This window comes from Atractosteus spatula, chromosome 4, assembly GCF_055471065.1.
Source record: "Atractosteus spatula isolate fAtrSpa1 chromosome 4, fAtrSpa1.hap1, whole genome shotgun sequence".
NCBI lineage: Eukaryota > Metazoa > Chordata > Actinopteri > Semionotiformes > Lepisosteidae > Atractosteus > Atractosteus spatula.
In genome coordinates, this window is record NC_142709.1 from 71,058,509 (window position 1) to 71,076,036 (window position 17,528).

The 17,528-nt window shown below is 40.9% G+C and overlaps 1 protein-coding gene across 2 annotated transcripts in view; it reads right to left on the reverse strand.

Moving 5' to 3' along the window:
- Window positions 1-2,745: 2,745 nt before the first annotated feature.
- LOC148837132 (rho guanine nucleotide exchange factor 26-like) overlaps window positions 2,746-17,528 on the reverse strand; it is a 40,578-nt gene continuing 25,795 nt past the window's right edge. For both annotated transcript variants that reach the window (XM_088912605.1, XM_088912604.1), the window contains exons 12-15: window positions 15,344-15,553; window positions 6,961-7,031; window positions 6,650-6,754; window positions 2,746-4,815 (exon numbers count right to left, since the gene is read on the reverse strand). In XM_088912605.1, coding sequence (XP_088768731.1) covers window positions 4,673-4,815; window positions 6,650-6,754; window positions 6,961-7,031; window positions 15,344-15,553 — 529 coding nt within the window. In that variant the 3' untranslated portion in view covers window positions 2,746-4,672. The remainder of the gene's footprint in view (window positions 4,816-6,649; window positions 6,755-6,960; window positions 7,032-15,343; window positions 15,554-17,528) is intronic.

A 17,528-nucleotide genomic window follows, 5' to 3' on the forward strand; every position in this document is an offset into this window, starting at 1 on the left:
TAGATCACCTGTGTGCAGAGACTTTTTTTGCAAAAGAAATACTTCACACTAACAAGAGCTGATGACGTTTCCATATAAATTGCTGTGCATGGTAATCTAATGGTCATAAGGCACTATGTGATGTAAGAATAACTAGAAAGAGAGTGATAGCTGAATACATTTTGTAACATGGAAGTTTCTCAATTCTAGTCAGGCATACCTTCTTTGAGTTAAACAATAGTGAGTTTGTTTGCATTTTGTAACAAAATATAGAAATTCAAAATATAAATGGCTGCCTTTTCCACATTTATCTACATTGAATCAAACAGGCGTTTTTAGTATAGAATCAAATGTTACACTTCCAAACATTTAACTGACTGAAATCATTAAAGTTATAATGTTCCTCATAAACAGTTTATCGGTGCACAATTACAGCTGATCAAGTGCAATATTATTGCATCATGAAAGTAATAGAACGTTAAAGTAATACAAATATTGCACGGTTAAATAATGAACTAAACATTGGACTTGTGCAAATCATTCTCAAGTTTGACACCCTATGTATTTTTTAAGTTATACATTTCATTTGGTACTTGAATACAAAGCAAAGAAAATAATATGGAAATCATTCTTAGTAAGTTGTAAGCTACAAAGCCTACTAAAACTAAATTATTTAGCTGATGTCTTTATTCAAAGCTGTTTTGAACTTTTCCAACAGAAAATTTATTTTTTCACTGCACCATTGAAATGAAGAAATTAATTGGACTGGTCCTAATATTTTCTTCCTAAGTAAAAGAAAATGCACTCGATTTATGAGTGTGCGTTTTTAGAAAATGTGTTTGGATTTTGGCCATGGATTGAATGTTTTTGGTGTTATTTAGATCATCAATAACTAATTGTGATACACTCAAAGGACGTTGTTGCATAGGCACTAAATCCCTTCATTAGTGACAGCTGATTGGGCACATGTGATGAAGTGGTTAATGGTATTGAAATTCAAGCCTGGTTTAACCAATGTGCCCCATTTATTACGAGAACTACCTTTGCTCCATCAGTACGTTGAAAGCTGGACGAAATAAATGCACTGTCCTGCACCGCCTGGGGACTTTCACATCCAGTGAAGTCTTGCCCAGATTAGAAATTGCAGCTATTTTTTTATACTCAAAAGGAAACTGGAGTACTTCATGAACCCAAATGTTAACGTTACACATGCCAAAATAAGAATCCAAAAACATTAAACAGGAAAGGTTTATACCCTTGCCTCCTACTTTTTTCATGTGTTGTGGCATAGCACATTCTTCTACATCATGCTTGGAACTAGCTTTAATACCGCAATTAATGACCAATTACTACAGCAGTGTATGCTTGAACCCTACATCTGTCTTGTACTGGACTCGTAAAACAACAAATTACACTGTACTGCTGTTCCCCCCTGAGCACATTTTAGAATTACATCGGTTCTGGTCCTGGAGCTCACCGCCAGTCCGTCAGAAGGTCCCTGTTGAATAGACTCAGTGCGCGTCATTGTGCAGCATCAGAAAAAAAAACGAGCAAAGAATAACACAATCAAATAATTACCAGACACAGGCTGAAACAGTTGTAAGAACAGAGCAGCGGTAGTGTTGGAATATTAATTGGCTTGTGCCTCGAGACTTCTCCAGTCTGTCCTGGTCATTGTGCTGGTGATTGCAAGCTTGGTCCAAGTTTATGGTTTCATCTGTTCCTTGTGTGAACTTTGTCCTCATGAGCCGGTCCAAGTGGACCTTGAGGCGGCTCATTAAACCAAACGCGTGTTTGCAGTTTGCACTCAGTGTTTGGAAAGTGCCACAGATGTCGGTAAGCAGCACCAGTTCAGCCAACTTTTCACAGCTCGGCATCCAGGTAACATTGTCAACAAAAGTCTAGATCGTTCCCAGTTCCTCCCTTTACTGCTACTGTACTGCATTCAATTCTGATTGGACATGAAAACATTAGGCATTCTACAGTTGGCCGTGTAGAATTCAGCTGCTTCCTCAACAGTTTGAGACTAGGTTTGTCTTATGAGTAGTGTGACAGGCAGTGAGGTGTTCAGAGATGATTTTACACTGAAAGATCTTCTTACTAATAGAAGATACAATGCAGGCATCTTTGCCCTCATACATGACTTTCAAAGACTAGTGGCTGCTGAATGTACTTAGATTATTTTGTCTTGTCTCCTGTCTTGGTAGAAATGGGATAGACTTGGAAATACAGTACTGAGTTTAACCGCTTTATTTTTTCATGTAAAATCATTAAATGTATCAACGCCCCTTATTCCTGCATTACAAATTATGAAACTAAGTGAATCACGATGCATCTACACATGAATGTGACACACTTCTAGCCTGCATTGGGCTGGTGATGAATCCAGAACGTGTGCACTCAGCGTTATCGTGTATGTTGGTACATGTTCGTGTACTTGACATGCAGCAGATAATTGACTTTGGGAAGAATACTGGTTGAACACCTGAAGCTGTGGGCACTGGCACTAGCAAAGTCCTCAGTGGGGTCACTCTGCTGAACACAAAGTTCTTGCAGGACAGTTGCTCTCTCTCCCAGCATGGAGTTAATGGAATACCTTTAGCAACAATAAACAGAGCATGGTTCACGTAAGCTTAATGGGTATCGTAGGAGGCAAGAGGTCAGGCCATTGCAAGAGACTCCCTGGTGGTTAGGTGTGGAGTGCAAATTTCTGACCAATGAATAGTAAGACAACATCTAAAACATTTGTAGTCAAGGACCAAGCCATTAACGTTGAGAAAGTCAGTGACTTTATAAAGTCCAAAGATCAATCCAAATTATTTTTGGTGAATATATTAAATACAAGATTTGTACAGAGTTATGTAAAAATTTAATTCTAGTTTATGCGCTACGTGATTTACATTGCCGAAACAGCACTGATCATTTGTCTTGTAAACATTTCACAGATCTTTGCAAAAAAGGTATTAATCCCTCCGTCATTAGTCCCCATGAATTAATCTCTTTTAAGGTTTTAAAAACACAATCCAATACTCTTTCATAAAGTATTTCAGTACAGCCGCCTCTCAGAATTGTGTAGTTTTGAAACAATTTGCTGTTAAAACAATTTTTCACGCAGGAAGGTAATACAATGTTAACATTTTCCTGTAAAAGACCATTAAGTCAGTTTACATTTGCGCTGCCCAACCTGCCTTTCCGAAAGGCAACATGTGAGCAGTGAGAAGTCTGAAGGGCTGCCCTCAGCTGTGGGTCTCACCAACGATGCAGAAGCTGGTTTGAGTCCACAGCTGATCACTTGAGAGCAAAGAGCTGGCGGCCACTCTAGTTTTCAGACTGAGCATCCCCCGGGCTCTTTCAGTGTTGTGGGAGGACTAAATATTTAAAAAAAACAACATGCCAAAACAGTTGAATCCTCATTAGCAGAGGAGTGATTTCATTACGGGCTTGTACATAAATTCAGCTTCTCTCTCGCATACATTACCTGGATAAACACATTTATACGTTAGACTCACAGAACTGAAGATTCAATTTTGCAGCATAGTATTATAACCAATGCCCTTTTATTTAGCCTATTTATTTTCCCCTTTGTCCTCATCATCTTCCATTTCAGAAGTGGTATTTACTACTTCTCCTGAGCATTCGTGCTGCAATAACTTCCTTCAGCCACCAAGCTCCAGAAAGCACAAGGGGGGTGGGGGGGGACTGCTTTTCCTCTTTCTCCCCCTTGCATCCTTACCTCCTTCTGCTGCCTGCATCCTTCGCTAAATTCCTTGTGCAATTGTATACGTGGAAGAAAGTTATTGAATTGTTATATGTAATAAACAGTAAACAGATCAAAATATTGGTTTTCTTCAATGGGCAGGACGATGGTATGAAAGTGAGCGCTGGTGCCCCACAGCTCCTTGGTCCCAAGTTTGTTCCTGGACTACTCCACCTTCCTTGTGGAGTTTGCTTGTATTCCCGGGCTCCAACTCCCAGGGGTTTTCTCCAAATGCCCCCGTGTTACTGTATATCCCGTCTGAAAAGGGGCTCCACGAGAGACGTGCCAGGACTAAGCATTCTGATGGACAGATTTTTTCTTTCAAAGACAGAATGCAATAAAATCTATTTATCGAGGCTTTTAAAATGGCCATCAGGATAGAGTACATATGTTTCTGAATAGGTTATTTAAGATGTAACTATTTACATTTATTTAAGATTTACAGCGACTGCCATTTTTTCCCTGAGTACAAATAAGTTTCATGTTCAGAAGGCGCATCATAATCTCCTGCACTGTGTCCTGCTAAGTGGTTCCTGCACCACCATGGAAATAAACCACTCAGTCACCTTGACTACCTTTTCACGTTTGGACTACCTTCCAAACGAAGAGGAGTCTTGACAAGCTACCCGGCTGACGTTAAAGACGTTTTGTTAGATTTTCCTAGTACCTCTTGATTGAAATCTGTTTATGCAAAAATCGAGACGAAATAAAAGTGAAAGGTGAAATTCACCAGAAGTACACAATTTACAAAAGTTACAAAATACACATAGAAAACCGATGGGTCAGGAAACTGAATGCTCATTGCATTTCCTTCCCTTTTTTATGAAACCAAAGCAGTTCAAAGTCCAGACTGCTCAGGATGTGTCCCCTGTGGACAGCCGTGTCATTCCAGTGCAGACCTGGGAGGGAAAGGCAGTGGAGGGTCCTCAGAGCGGTTTAAACGTTGGTCTCCAGCCCCAGCAAGCGGTCCATTCTTTGCATGTTCTTCTCGATGGTGGCCTGGCACGTGATCTCCTGCACGCACTCCGAGAGGAACCAGCCTCTCTCCCCGTCTCTCAGACGCTCGCCTTCGTACCAGCCTGGGGAGGCAAGAGTAACAAGAGGAAGCTCATGTGTGAGAGATCTCTGGAATATTCCGAAAGGCTGGTTTCCAGATTATAGACACAAATACATGGACAAGTGTGAAATAGGAAAAGAGGACGGGATTGTTAACGTCTCTCAGCGTGTGTTTAAATACGTACTGAGAGGACATCCTGTGTTGTCTAGAGGCTTCACCCAAAGGAGCTACTGTAAATGGGCCGAATAGCCCCCTCTCATTAAGAGACTTACAGTATTCCTACGTCACCATAGAGTAGAAAACAAAACTGTGCAGGACAGAGAAGATTAATAAAATATGAAGAAAAGAGGACATGGACATGGAGTTAACATCTGCAATTGTCTCAGATTCGGTCCAGACTGAACTTGGGAAGTTCAGTCTGAAAAAATACTGCATCTAAATTGCGGGAAGCTACAGAGAACTGCAACAAGTTCTTAAGACACGAAAGTCTTTTCTCAATTATAATTCTGTAAAGTAATTTCCACCAGTGAAGCATGTGTCCTGTATGCAGAATAATAAAATTAAGCAAACTAAAAAACTTGTAATCGTTAAGGGAACAGTCTGAATCATTTCTACTGTATTTAGTCGTATCAGAGTTTGACCAGAGATAGACATGACATTTTCTTACAGCTCTACAATTGTAATCACTTTTATTTGCTGCACAAAACAGAACAAAGGCCCAACCTTCCCATACCTTTGAGTTCAAAGTACATTTTTGCCTTTGAACTACTTTTTTAAAAAGAATTCACAGGGTGAGGATTCCTTTTGATTCTATTTATTCTGAGCTGGCTGCCCTTTCAACATTAAAGATGTGCTTCCTCTGTGCACGAAAGCCATGGCTCTGATTGGAAGACATTTCGATATGAGCCTTTTAACGTACCTAAAGATTTGACTATCAAAAGTAATATATGAAGCAGCTTAATATAAATTTATATAATGTATGTATTATTTATTTCTGACAACTTACTGATCTTCTTTAGCAGCATATGGTGCCCTTCAAAGCTAAAATTCCATTTATTCGTATTAAGGAATTGGTAAGACTTTTATGCTGTAAAATAGTGTTACTATGAAGTAAACAACAACTGTGCAATGCAGATCAGAGATGATTGTTCAAAATATGCATTATCAATATCCTTCCACCAGGAAGATGCTGATTCTCGGTGAGGCTTGAGGAAGTCTGAAACCCAATCTTAGGAGCACAGGGTCCCAGGACTTCCCACACACACACATAGCAGAGCCAGTGTGGGCATCGCCCTCCCTGCACGTAGTAGGGACCTCAGCTGCCTGGGCTGAGGGAGGTCTCCTTTAGCTCATGCGGCTGGTTCACTGTTGCATTAAGCCGGAGACCTGGGTTCGTGCTCAAGGTGTTGCAGGACAAAATGGGCAGGGTGGAGCAGCAGAGGGCACGAGCCCGCATGGAACCGTGATGGTCACACACACACACAGGGACCATTGAGAGACGCCAATTAACCCAGCCAGCTAGCCTTCTTTAGAAGGCAGGAGGAAACCAGAACATTAAAATAAATAAAATAAATGTATTAAAATAATTGAAAAAGCTGTCTCTTCTAATCGACATCTTCAGAGTTTCTTTCCTATTCCAATTTAAAAGAAGGGAACAGGACACATGAGCAATTATCTTTCAATGTCTGAGATTCACCCATGTCATGGAGCTGTTAGCCAGGCTAATCCATGCCCAGAAAAAGAAGGTGCACAGTTCTTACTCATCCCTCTGCCCCCTCAGGACAGGAATTCCCCCACTATTGTAGGGCTGGAGAGGGTCACTGCCTGACAAAAAGTGTGGAAATCTTTTATCTCACCGTCGTTAACTTTCTGGTAGACCAGCACCACGTCGGCCACTTGAAGAGACAGTTCATCCGGCTGCCTGGCAGTGTAGGTCCTTGTAATTTCCACCTGCATCAGTTCTGTAGGGAGAAGGAGACAAATCTTTTCAGAAGCATGTGAGAAACACATAGACGGATAAAACCCTTCGTGAACTTGGCACAAAGCTGATCGGCTCTCCCTGGGTTTGAGAAACCAGGCCACAGCTTTGACTTTATTTATTTTTTGCTTTAACCACAAGGTGGCAGCAGCGGACTCTTAGAAACAAGGGCGCGGGAAAGACACGTACTTGTTCTGTCGGCGATTTTCCTGTCAGTGCCGCTTTGTCCTAACGCACTTATCCAGCGAGCTCTTTCATTCCTGCAACCGAAACAAAAGATTAATTTTGGTGTCGAGAAAGAGAATTGATTCTCCTGAAAAAGTGAGAAAAAGATTCTCATGACATAAACAGCCCTGCAGGAGTTTCTTTTTTCTCCAGTTGTGTGAATTGACCCACAATTCAAAAGTTGTAGTTCAAAATGTGAAAAAAGTGAAACATGACCCTGGTTTTGAAACAAGATAACTTTTGTTATCTGGCAGGTGGAGCTGTCAGCACTGCTTTGAAAGGCCCTGTTGCTCAAGTTGCTCCCACAGAACAAGACCGAAGTATCATAAGGTAACTTAACCTCAGTGCTACGGCCTGAGCCAAAAAGTTCTCACAGAAGGGAACAGGCTGGGCTCTTTCTGCCTTTGACAATCTCTCCGGCAGCATGACTTGCACCTTGCATACTGTCTTTGTACACAGAGAAAGCCAGATGGTGTAGGCATCACATGGGAACATTCCAGGGTTTTAATAATGAACATTTTAATCAAAAGAACTTCTGTAGTAGCTTTTGGGAATAGGACATGTAAAGAATCCATTACCTCATTTTACATTAATAATTTTTATTTAATCTAAAAATTCTATTGATATTAAGGGTAAAGTAAGTCAGAAAATGGTAATGCTCCAGTCATTCAGCAATTTTCCAAACTCATTGTGTTCTATAACATTGCTGCCTCGCTGGGATCATCTCCTGGGGTGCTATCTGTGTCGATTATTATATTGTTATTTATTTATTATTATTTATTATATTATTATATGTTCTCCTCGTGTTCGTTTGTGTTTCCTCCGGGTGCTCCGGTTTCCTGTCACAGTCCAAAAACATACTGGTAGGTTAATGGGCTCTGAAAAGACTGGCCTCGTGCGATGGACCGGAGTCCCGACCGGGGTGTACAGTATCTCTCCTTGTGGTAGTAGCTTGCTGGGATAGGCTCCGGCTCCCCCATGACCCTGTATTGCATGAAGTTGTTAGAAAATGGATGCATGGATAACTAATGACTTCATAGTTTTATGATATTTATATATTAAAATTCTGTTTCAATTGACGGGACCTCCAAGACCAATGGGTGGTCTACATAAATAATCCCTTACACTTACATAGCGCTTCTCTGGACACTCCACTCAAAGCACTTTACAGGTAATGGGGACTCCCCTCCACCACCAGTGTGCAGCCCCATTGGATGACACATCAGCTCTCGGTAGAGAGGAGAGCAGACTGATGATGCCAGAGATGGGGATTATTAGGAGGCCATGATTGTTAAAGGCCAGGGGGAAATTTGTCCACGACATGGGGGTAAGACCAATATCCTTTTGAGAAATGCCCTGGGATTTTTAATGATCAGAGAGACAGGACCTTGGTTTTACATCCAAGGACATCGCTTTTTTACAGTATAGTGTCCCCGCTACCATACTGGGGCATTAGGACCCACACAGACCGCAGGGTGAGCACCCCCTACTGGCCTCTTCCAGCACCTCTTCCAGCAGCAACCTTAGTTTTTTCCAGGAGGTCTCCCATCCAGGTGCTGACCCGCTGAGCTTCAGTGGGTTCAATTCTATTTATATTCGTAAAATACAGTTTGTGTTCCAAGTGCCATTGTCTTAATTTATTCATTACTTGCAGGCTGTGCTAAGGAACAGACTTCCATCTACACATGACACTGTAACAGCATGCATAGCAATAATGCGAAGTGTATTAACCCAGGTCCCGATCTGTAATGACAGAATGGCCGATGGCTTGTTTTTACTATTTTTTTCTTTTCATTCACATATTAAAAAAGCATGCATATTTAGGGCTTTTTTAAAGAGCTAGTAGAATCTGGCTATAAGAGGGTGAGGTTTTCCTCTATCTTTTTTCATGCTTTAGAATAGAGAAGGTACTGATTTTTGATGACGCAGTGTGTGACAATTGCCCTCCCCCCAGTTTACACACTATTAAAACATACATATTTATGACTCATCTCAAAAGCTTTAAATGGCATCTGTGACACTGTTGCACTTTTAGCAGAAAATAGAGTGCCAGGTGTTTTTACTATTTCAAACTGACAGTCAACAATTTCACCTTAATGGCCATCTCTGTAATCCGGGCAATCTCTGGCATGTGCAGCTGAACAGCTAGAATCCCAGCGAATACTTCTGTACTATGTCTGCTATGGAATGTGTAAAATTATACCCTTAAGATCCTGTTGCAAAGTGTACTTGTGTATTTTCATCAATAAAACAATAGTACACCATACTTAAAACGTATTGCTTTGGATTTTGACAAGCTAAAAAAAAAAACCACAAACACATGCTTTTCCCTGGATTATCATAGGGGTGGGTAGTATAACCGGTATAGACGGTACACTGGTTGCAGTATGTGCCACGATATGGATGTGGCTATACCGTTTATACCGGTGGGAAGGAATTTTGATGTTTACATAGATGGCGCCGGCAGCATCGTTGCAAAACAGGGTTTGAAAAAGTTTAACTGTTGCCCGTCATAGTTTAAAATGGCAATAAAAACTTACTATCCAAGTAGTGTTCTCCTTTTAAAGCACGTTCTATTGAATTATGAGGAAAAAATTCAATATCGTGATGTACTGTATATCTTTACTCTCCAAAATTCAAATTATACCGTGATATAAATTTTAGGCCATATCGCCCAACCCTAGATTGTCATGCACTATTCTTTTCAGAATTTTCTCTCTTCTTTTTGTTATACGATTGCATAAGTGGTAGCTAAAAATTCAATCCCACGGAAAAGGCGAGAGAAAAAAGGAATGAACGTTTTGAGCTGTGCTTGAATACAATGTGAGCAGTAGCTTTCACTGAGCATCACCGAGTCTTGCTTTCTCATACAGTAACAGACCACCAGAGAAACCACAGCCTGACAGAACATTCATTCCATGAGTCACTTCTCATTTGCCCAATACAATTTCACAGATGAAAGGAATAGCAAGTGCTTTCTTTCAATTAGGACTGAAAGGGTAATGACCAAAAACACACAATTATTTTCCAGGTCTTTGTCAAGACACCAGTGGTCGTTTCTCATTGCTGCCTATTTTTATTCCTCCCCAGTGTGAACAGAGCATGAACTGCAAAAGTTCATCAGCAAGAATTCCCATCATCTGAAAGTATTGTGTAATACTGTAAGGGTGGATGGAAAGGCCTGATTCCAATTTCCTCCTAGTACATTTGGGAAGGGGGTTACTCTGAAGTCCATCTGTGAATCACAACCCATAAAACAATTCCCAAGGATGGCAGCAAGCACGAAGCATTTTCCAACAAAATGCAGGCCCCCGTTTTGAACCCCGCCTCCAATCACTCTGTTCATAACAGCAGAATTCTTTCGTTTGAGCAGGGAGATTCCTAGGCGCTGAGAATGCCCTGCCTAGACGAGCTAGGACCTTATCAGTTTCTGGTAACAGGTGAGAGAGGAACTGGCTTGTTGCTGTGGAAAAAGACAACAACTCGAGCAAAACACCGCAAACATAAACAAAAATTCAAACTGAAACCACACAAAGAAACTAAAAAAACATGAAACAGAAAGGGTACAGCCACACAGACTCAAGCATTACTGGGAACAGCTTCGAGGTGCTGAAAAGCAGCAATGGCACTCAAGCAAATCATTTTTAGTCCATTTTCATTTCAAGACATCTGGTTGTCTCTCAACTTTGTTCTGTTAGGAGCTACTCAAAACTAAATTGGATGGAGGTACATCCACAGAAAGAGTATTTATGATGATATGAAGAACAGCATAGTGGTTGTGTTGTGTAGCATTAGAGAACTGCCGTATGTGACTGAGAAGTACACAGCTGCAAAAAACAAAGCCTGGCATGACAACACTGTTAACATAACAGTAATGAAGAGACGCTGATCATTATCCAGAAAATAGTATATCTAACATGATCCTTGTATTTTGAATTCATTTACTCCTCAAAATAAACAACACCCACCTTGATGACCCAGGACACCCAACTGCCCCACTGCACAGCAGATCAGACACAGATGTTAATTCACTGATTAAGGACACTCTACAGAAACACCATATTGTTCAAACTGAGTGTGGAATTTAGTCAGGACCAGGATCAGGGTTAACATCCTTACTCTTACAAACAGAGCCAAAGGACCTCAGGACCTCAGTTTAAAAACTCATCTTTAAAAATGCCTCATCCTACAGTACATGACCGCATCCCACTTGTGTGGGGTGTTTGGAAAATCTGGTCCGTTGGGAACAGCACAAAAGGCTCATCCAACAGCACCACTGTCAGCAATAGCCTCTTCCATTTCAGTGCTGACCCGGTCCAGCCTGGCTCTGCTTCTGAGGTGTCCTCAGGTTAGAAGGAGGTTGTGCAGTGACATAACCATGTCAAACATTGTAGAGCAGGTGTGCTCAGTCCTGGTCCTGGAGCGCTGGTGCATCTGCACATTTTCATTCTACCTCATCTGTTAATGAGCTAAACCAACTGGTTACTGGCTTCACCAATTCAACAGCTTCTTCCAGCTCTTCTGAAGCTGCAGCAGATTTTAAAGAGACCTTGCAAACCTGCCGACAGACTGGCCCTCCAGAACCAGGATTGCTCATCCCAGGCTTAGCCCAAGTCCAGCAGCTGTAGCCTGCACATTTGCTCAACAGTTTGTTACATCTGCTCATCGTTCGTACGCAACCTGTTAGACGGCTTACGAAACTTCAAGATTAAAAATGTGCCGTCATTTTGGAATTATTGGAATTTTCATTACAGCAAATGTTTGGGTAGAGTAGGAGAACAAGTTCAATGGCACAAAAAATGCAAAAGGATGTTGCAATGCTAACATTAAAAAAAAACACTTAAAAATGTCGTAACTTGGCAGGCCCTGGGAAAATCAAGAGCAGACAGGAAAAAAAGCTAAACGTTGACATACCATCCACATCTGTTGTACACTGCACCCAAAACAAACCCAAGGCACAAGAGTAGCCAATTTTGTTTCTACCAAATAATCACTGATTATTTCGGTTTCAGACTTAAGCACCAGAGAGCCCTAGATACAGTTTAACTGTCGTTTAGTAAACAGATGAGGCTCATGAGGATTTATGTACAGCTTGCTGGTTGATATTTAAGCAAATCTACAATGCCTCCGGCTAATCTTGCGACTGAACTGACGAAAACTCGAGAAACTATAGTTCCCTCATGCAGGCGATACTACTCCATCTCAAAAGAACTGTATTGAACTACATGCCTTCATCTCTGAAAGTTTAGTTTTGAACGTGCCTCTGCCCTGATATCACAGTGCCAAGCAATGCAAACAGGTGAAGATGACCAGCAATGCAGATGTCACTCTGATGTGAAGGGCAACCTGCACTTCTGCTATCATTCATCAATTCATCCCATCTCTAAACGGATGGATAAGAAGGATTAACTCACATACTGTAAATGTGAAATCCTGACAACATTTTCACAATGTTTTGCCATTTTAAGAGCTTGAACAAGCTCGATTCTGCATTAACTGCATATATAAGGCTCCATTAAATTCAAATTAACATTTGAATTTGAAACAAGTGAAAATAGTTTAATCCCCTGGAGTACAATAACATTCGGGTCACACTGCCAGACAGGTGGAGAGAGAGGGAGTTGTGGGAATGATCAGCCCCAACAATAATGGCTGCCTAGCAACAACAGCGCACAATTACTATGCAATAAAAGCCAGAAACCCAGCTCTGCAGTTCAACAGCAGTGCTAAAATAAGATCCACAATACACTCCATAATCCTTATCTGTATTTCAAGGAAGGAATGAAGGGAGGTTTGTCTAAAACAACTGACAACATCACTTTACTGCAGCTTAATAAGTTCCCAAAGACTGGAGGTCCAGAGGTCAGAGACATTGGAAAACACTTCACAAGTTCTGGAAACTGAATTCCCATTTTAAGCACAATGAGGATCCTCATTTTTAGCGGACTCTTTTCGTGATGATTTTATACTCATCTTGCGCCTTACGCTGAAGAACCACATACTTAGTTTAGCTAAAGCACTAAAATATATAAAGCGAAAGAAGAACCAATTCATTTATAACCTGGGATGTGCAAACCTAAAAACAAAGATGTGCAGCAAATCTTCAGTATATGTTTAGACCTTAACCACACAAACCAGCTAAACTGGATTAGAAACATGCCGGCCACTAAAAAAGCTATGCCTGTATTATGGCATTGATGACCTCAGTCCTTGTACAACATAACAGCTATCAACACCTTTGGTCCCACTGCAAAGTGTAAACATGGCTTGTGTTACACTTTCTATACCTTACACACTGGCACATGAATAAGTGATGCCAAATATGAATCTGCAGAAAGCAGCAGGCTTGCTGTTCATTGAAACCTATTACAAAACCTCTGAGCCACTACTCAGCTACATATACAGTATGTACTGCATGTACAGTATCTTAGGAAACCAAAGAAAACTCTGTAATGCCTCCATTTAGGAGGGTGCTCCATTAATGGAAATCATGAAACAAAGTAACCTTGTCATTGAGACAAATAACAGCTGTTCTGTCTTCATTTTCAGCCCCAACAGTTATATGTGAGCACATTAATTAACTATAATGTTGATTAACGTGAACATTCAGCACAGTCCAAATTGTTCCAAAACAGCTTAAGTAAATCAAGCTCTTGAATACAGCTCACACAGCTTTTCCTTTTTGTTTTTCCATTGGATTTGAAAAAATTCTACAGAGATTTGTATCAGCACTGAAATTCATTTGAGCTAAACAGAAAGCAACGCAAGATGTGAGAGCAATAAACAAAGACAAGACCACTGTAAAACCAAACAAGAAAACCACACTCACGTGCCAAACCCCTCCATGTGCTGAAAACATTAAGAATACACCAGCAGGAGGTAGAAAAGCCAAAGTAACGTTTTTTTTAGCACAGATTTATTTTTATTAGAATATTTGAAAGTTTTATGGTTGTTTTCCTGCTTCAGCCTCCAGTCCTGGAGAGGGAGGTTAATTTAATCTGGCCAAGACTGGGAAAACACAGTGTAGAACTGCACAACTCTCACAGAAATCTCCTGACACTTGACTTAAGCATGATTTTCAAAAGACAAAAAGCGAGTCACACAATGATCTGAAAGTCTAATGAATGCATTCAAATGTCCTCATTTATTGTACATTGATCTACTTTTGTCCCTTCTATAAAATTTGCCTTTGGTAAATAAATGCTTTACTCAGATACTGTAATCTCTGCTATATCCCCCCTTATTAGGGAACAATAATGGTCTACTAAGTCATATTTTTTGGACTAACAGTAAAATAACGAGAAAATGTAAATTCCATTGTTGTTTCTGCTTATTAACATCCTAATTAATTCCATACATCCATTTTCTAACTGCTTTCTCCAGTACAGCGTTGCAGTGGATGCCAGAGCCTATACTGTCAAGCAACGGGCAGAAGGCAGGGTACATCCTGGACAGGATGCCAGTCCATTGCAGGGCACACACGCAGACAGACACCCAGACACGCACACCAGTGCCGGTTTTTCCCAGAAGCCATCATAAATAAGTTGTGAGCTCAAGCTGTGCAACTTCTTATCAGCAGGTTTCCCAGAAAAAATGCTAGAAAAGAGCACAACTACATGGAAGAAACTTACAGATAAAAACTGACAGAAATATTTTTTCACTGGTCTCTTGGCCCAGTACGCAAGACACATTCTTCCATTACATTGACCCTGTACCCAAAAAACTCACTTCTCCAGGACAATCACAGGACGACTGACAGCGTAAATGAGGCCACTAACGTTTGTGAGAAACTCCAGTCGTGGAAGGAATGAAGGGAGGTTTGTCAAAAAAAAATGTAACTTTACAGCAGCTTACTACAGTACTGTTAAATGTGATTCCAGCTGCAGGTGAGAGATCTGTAATTAAGCATTAAAATTACAGGCAATTACCAACAGCTGCCCACAGAACACTACAACTGACCAACCTTGCATTCCCATCTTTATACTGTGGCTTTCAGTCCAAGGTTTGCTTGGTCATTCAGTGTTTATCATACCTTTTCTTAGAATGTGAAGATCCAGCTACTAACTTGTCCAAGGCAAAACCTATAGACTTTTTTCAGTACGAAGAACTAAGTACTTTGTTTCAACAACAAATACAACTAAGAGAGAATGCACAGTATAGAAAACAAATTACTCAGATAAATCCATACTTTTTTATCTTACAAGAACAGCTGACAGTTTCTGGGATAGCTCCCATGGGCACTCCATCAAAAAAAAAAAAAAAAAAATGAAATGACATCTTGTATCTTCAGGGATTATTGCCTGTTCTGAAAAGTCAAAAGAAAGTAGGGCATGAGCTGAGCACTTACAGTAATTCTGCACCCAGGATCATTTCCACTGTTTCTCCAGAATGGTTGCTGCAGAAAGAAAGCCTGAAGATGTGATTGGTTGATCCTTGCCGGGAGTACAGCATCCCTGACGTGGTCCTCACAGGGGACAGGTTTAACTCGTCAGACTCACACTGGCCCACGGAGATCTCGTGTCTCAATGCATAGTCTATCACGTTATAGCTCTCCTCGCTGCAAAAGAAAAGAAACTGTGTTTACAGATTCGACAGACCATAAGAACTAGTGAATACAAATTCTATCTTCTATGCCCTCCCCAACATAGTTACACAGGTATTTTTAATCCATTGATCATGCGGTCTGAAGGTGGTCTTGTGACGAAAAAATGCAGTTTTATGGCAAAATCATTTTTATGAGGAAACGTGCCAGTCAGCTAAGAGTGCCCCATGATGAAACTGGGTGCACACAGAGCCTCTACATTTTAAAATAAAGCGTCTTTGCACAGAGATAACACCCGCAACAAAATGCCAAGCAGCACACGAAAACACATGGTGGCTTGGATTAAGGCACTGTAAAGGGCCTTGATACACACTCTTTGGACAAAGCTGGTATTTATAGGAGTGAGCTCTGTTGGATAACTGGACGATTCCCCTGTGTTGGGGGCTGCTCGCTTTGTTTTAGTGGCAAAGCTCTGTTGATTCTCATTCAGGACTGCACAGAAAGAGAAACTATACATCTTCTGTCTATAATGCTTGTCATGGGAGAAACACAATTCAATCCACCCATTTTTTCTCACCACATTATCCAATACAGCGTCATGGGGGAGCAAGCAGCAATCGTGAAGCAGGGTCAAGTTTAATTTTATTGTCGCATGTGAAGAGCTCAATGAAATGCTTACATGCCTGTCTCCCTCACGTGGCCAATGACATAAAAAATAACATAACACTGACATAGAAAATGACATTACAATTCTTCGAGACAGGACTGTGGTAGCAGTTATAATTTTAACAGGATTCACATTGCAGCGGTGTGCAATGTTCAAGCAGTGGCAGTATTTTGAGTTCAGTACAAAAACAGAGGGGTGTAATTAGGGGTGGTCTTATGTGGGGTAGAAGCTTCCCAGGGTGGGTTTGACCCTTGATTAATATTATTCACCATTCTGAGGCAGCATGTGGTGAAGATGGTCCCATCTCTCAGGATACACCCTTGGACGAGACACACCCAGGTCAATTAACCTAAAAACACCCAGAGGAAACCCAGGGGAACACGGGAAGAACATACAATCTCCACAGGGGTACCCCCCGGAATTGAACACAGCCGCCCAGCATTGCGAGGTACTGTAGCAGTGTAAAAAACTGAGACACCTGTGATGACTGAGAAAAACTGAGATACTGCCATACAAACATTATTAACCTTTTTTATCTCTCACTGTTTCAATGGATCTCTTTGTTTATTCTTTAGCACTAGACTGCAGAAGTGCCATTAGAAAGTCATTCACATACAGTATGTTCCATATGCAAAAGCTGAATTACTTCTATATTCTGCTAATCTCTTAGCAGTTGGGTTCTCTTTGTTAATTAATTAACAAATCTCCGTCAGACAGCATCCGCATCAGATAATCTGCAGAGGAACAGGAGGTTCGTTCATAAAGGTCTGTCAGATCCTTCTAAGCCTGTGCTGAGGAAGTGAAAAGGGGGGGAAAACGCAAGAGTTCATTAGCATAATTGACCACCTTCTTGTTTGCAAACTTTTATTCTTGAAATGAGAAGCTTGAAAGACGAATCTCCTGACAAACGCCAAATTCATCTCCCGCACATCAGGCGGTCCCGACTGCTAAGCTGTTTCTCACTACTTCCCTTCGGCCGTTTTTTTCTCAGCTATAAAGTTACTCCTAATTAGCTGAGAGGAATGATGGAACACAGCCTCAGCGCTCTGCAGTGACTTGTGTTCAGAGTTCACGAAGCACATGGGCTCATGTTGTGTGAACTCTGTCCCTCGGAACAATGTAGTTGTTCTTTATACGAAGCAGACATCTTTCATGAATAGTCAAAGGAATTAATCTAAATCCAGTTCAAATTCTAATTCTTCAAATATTTTGAAGTATCAGAAGTATTTTGTTGTTTGTCCACAGCTAACAGCAATATGCTTTAAAATGTATTTCTCCCACAAGTGTGAGTACATGATGGACCAGTCTGATTTATTTTTATCT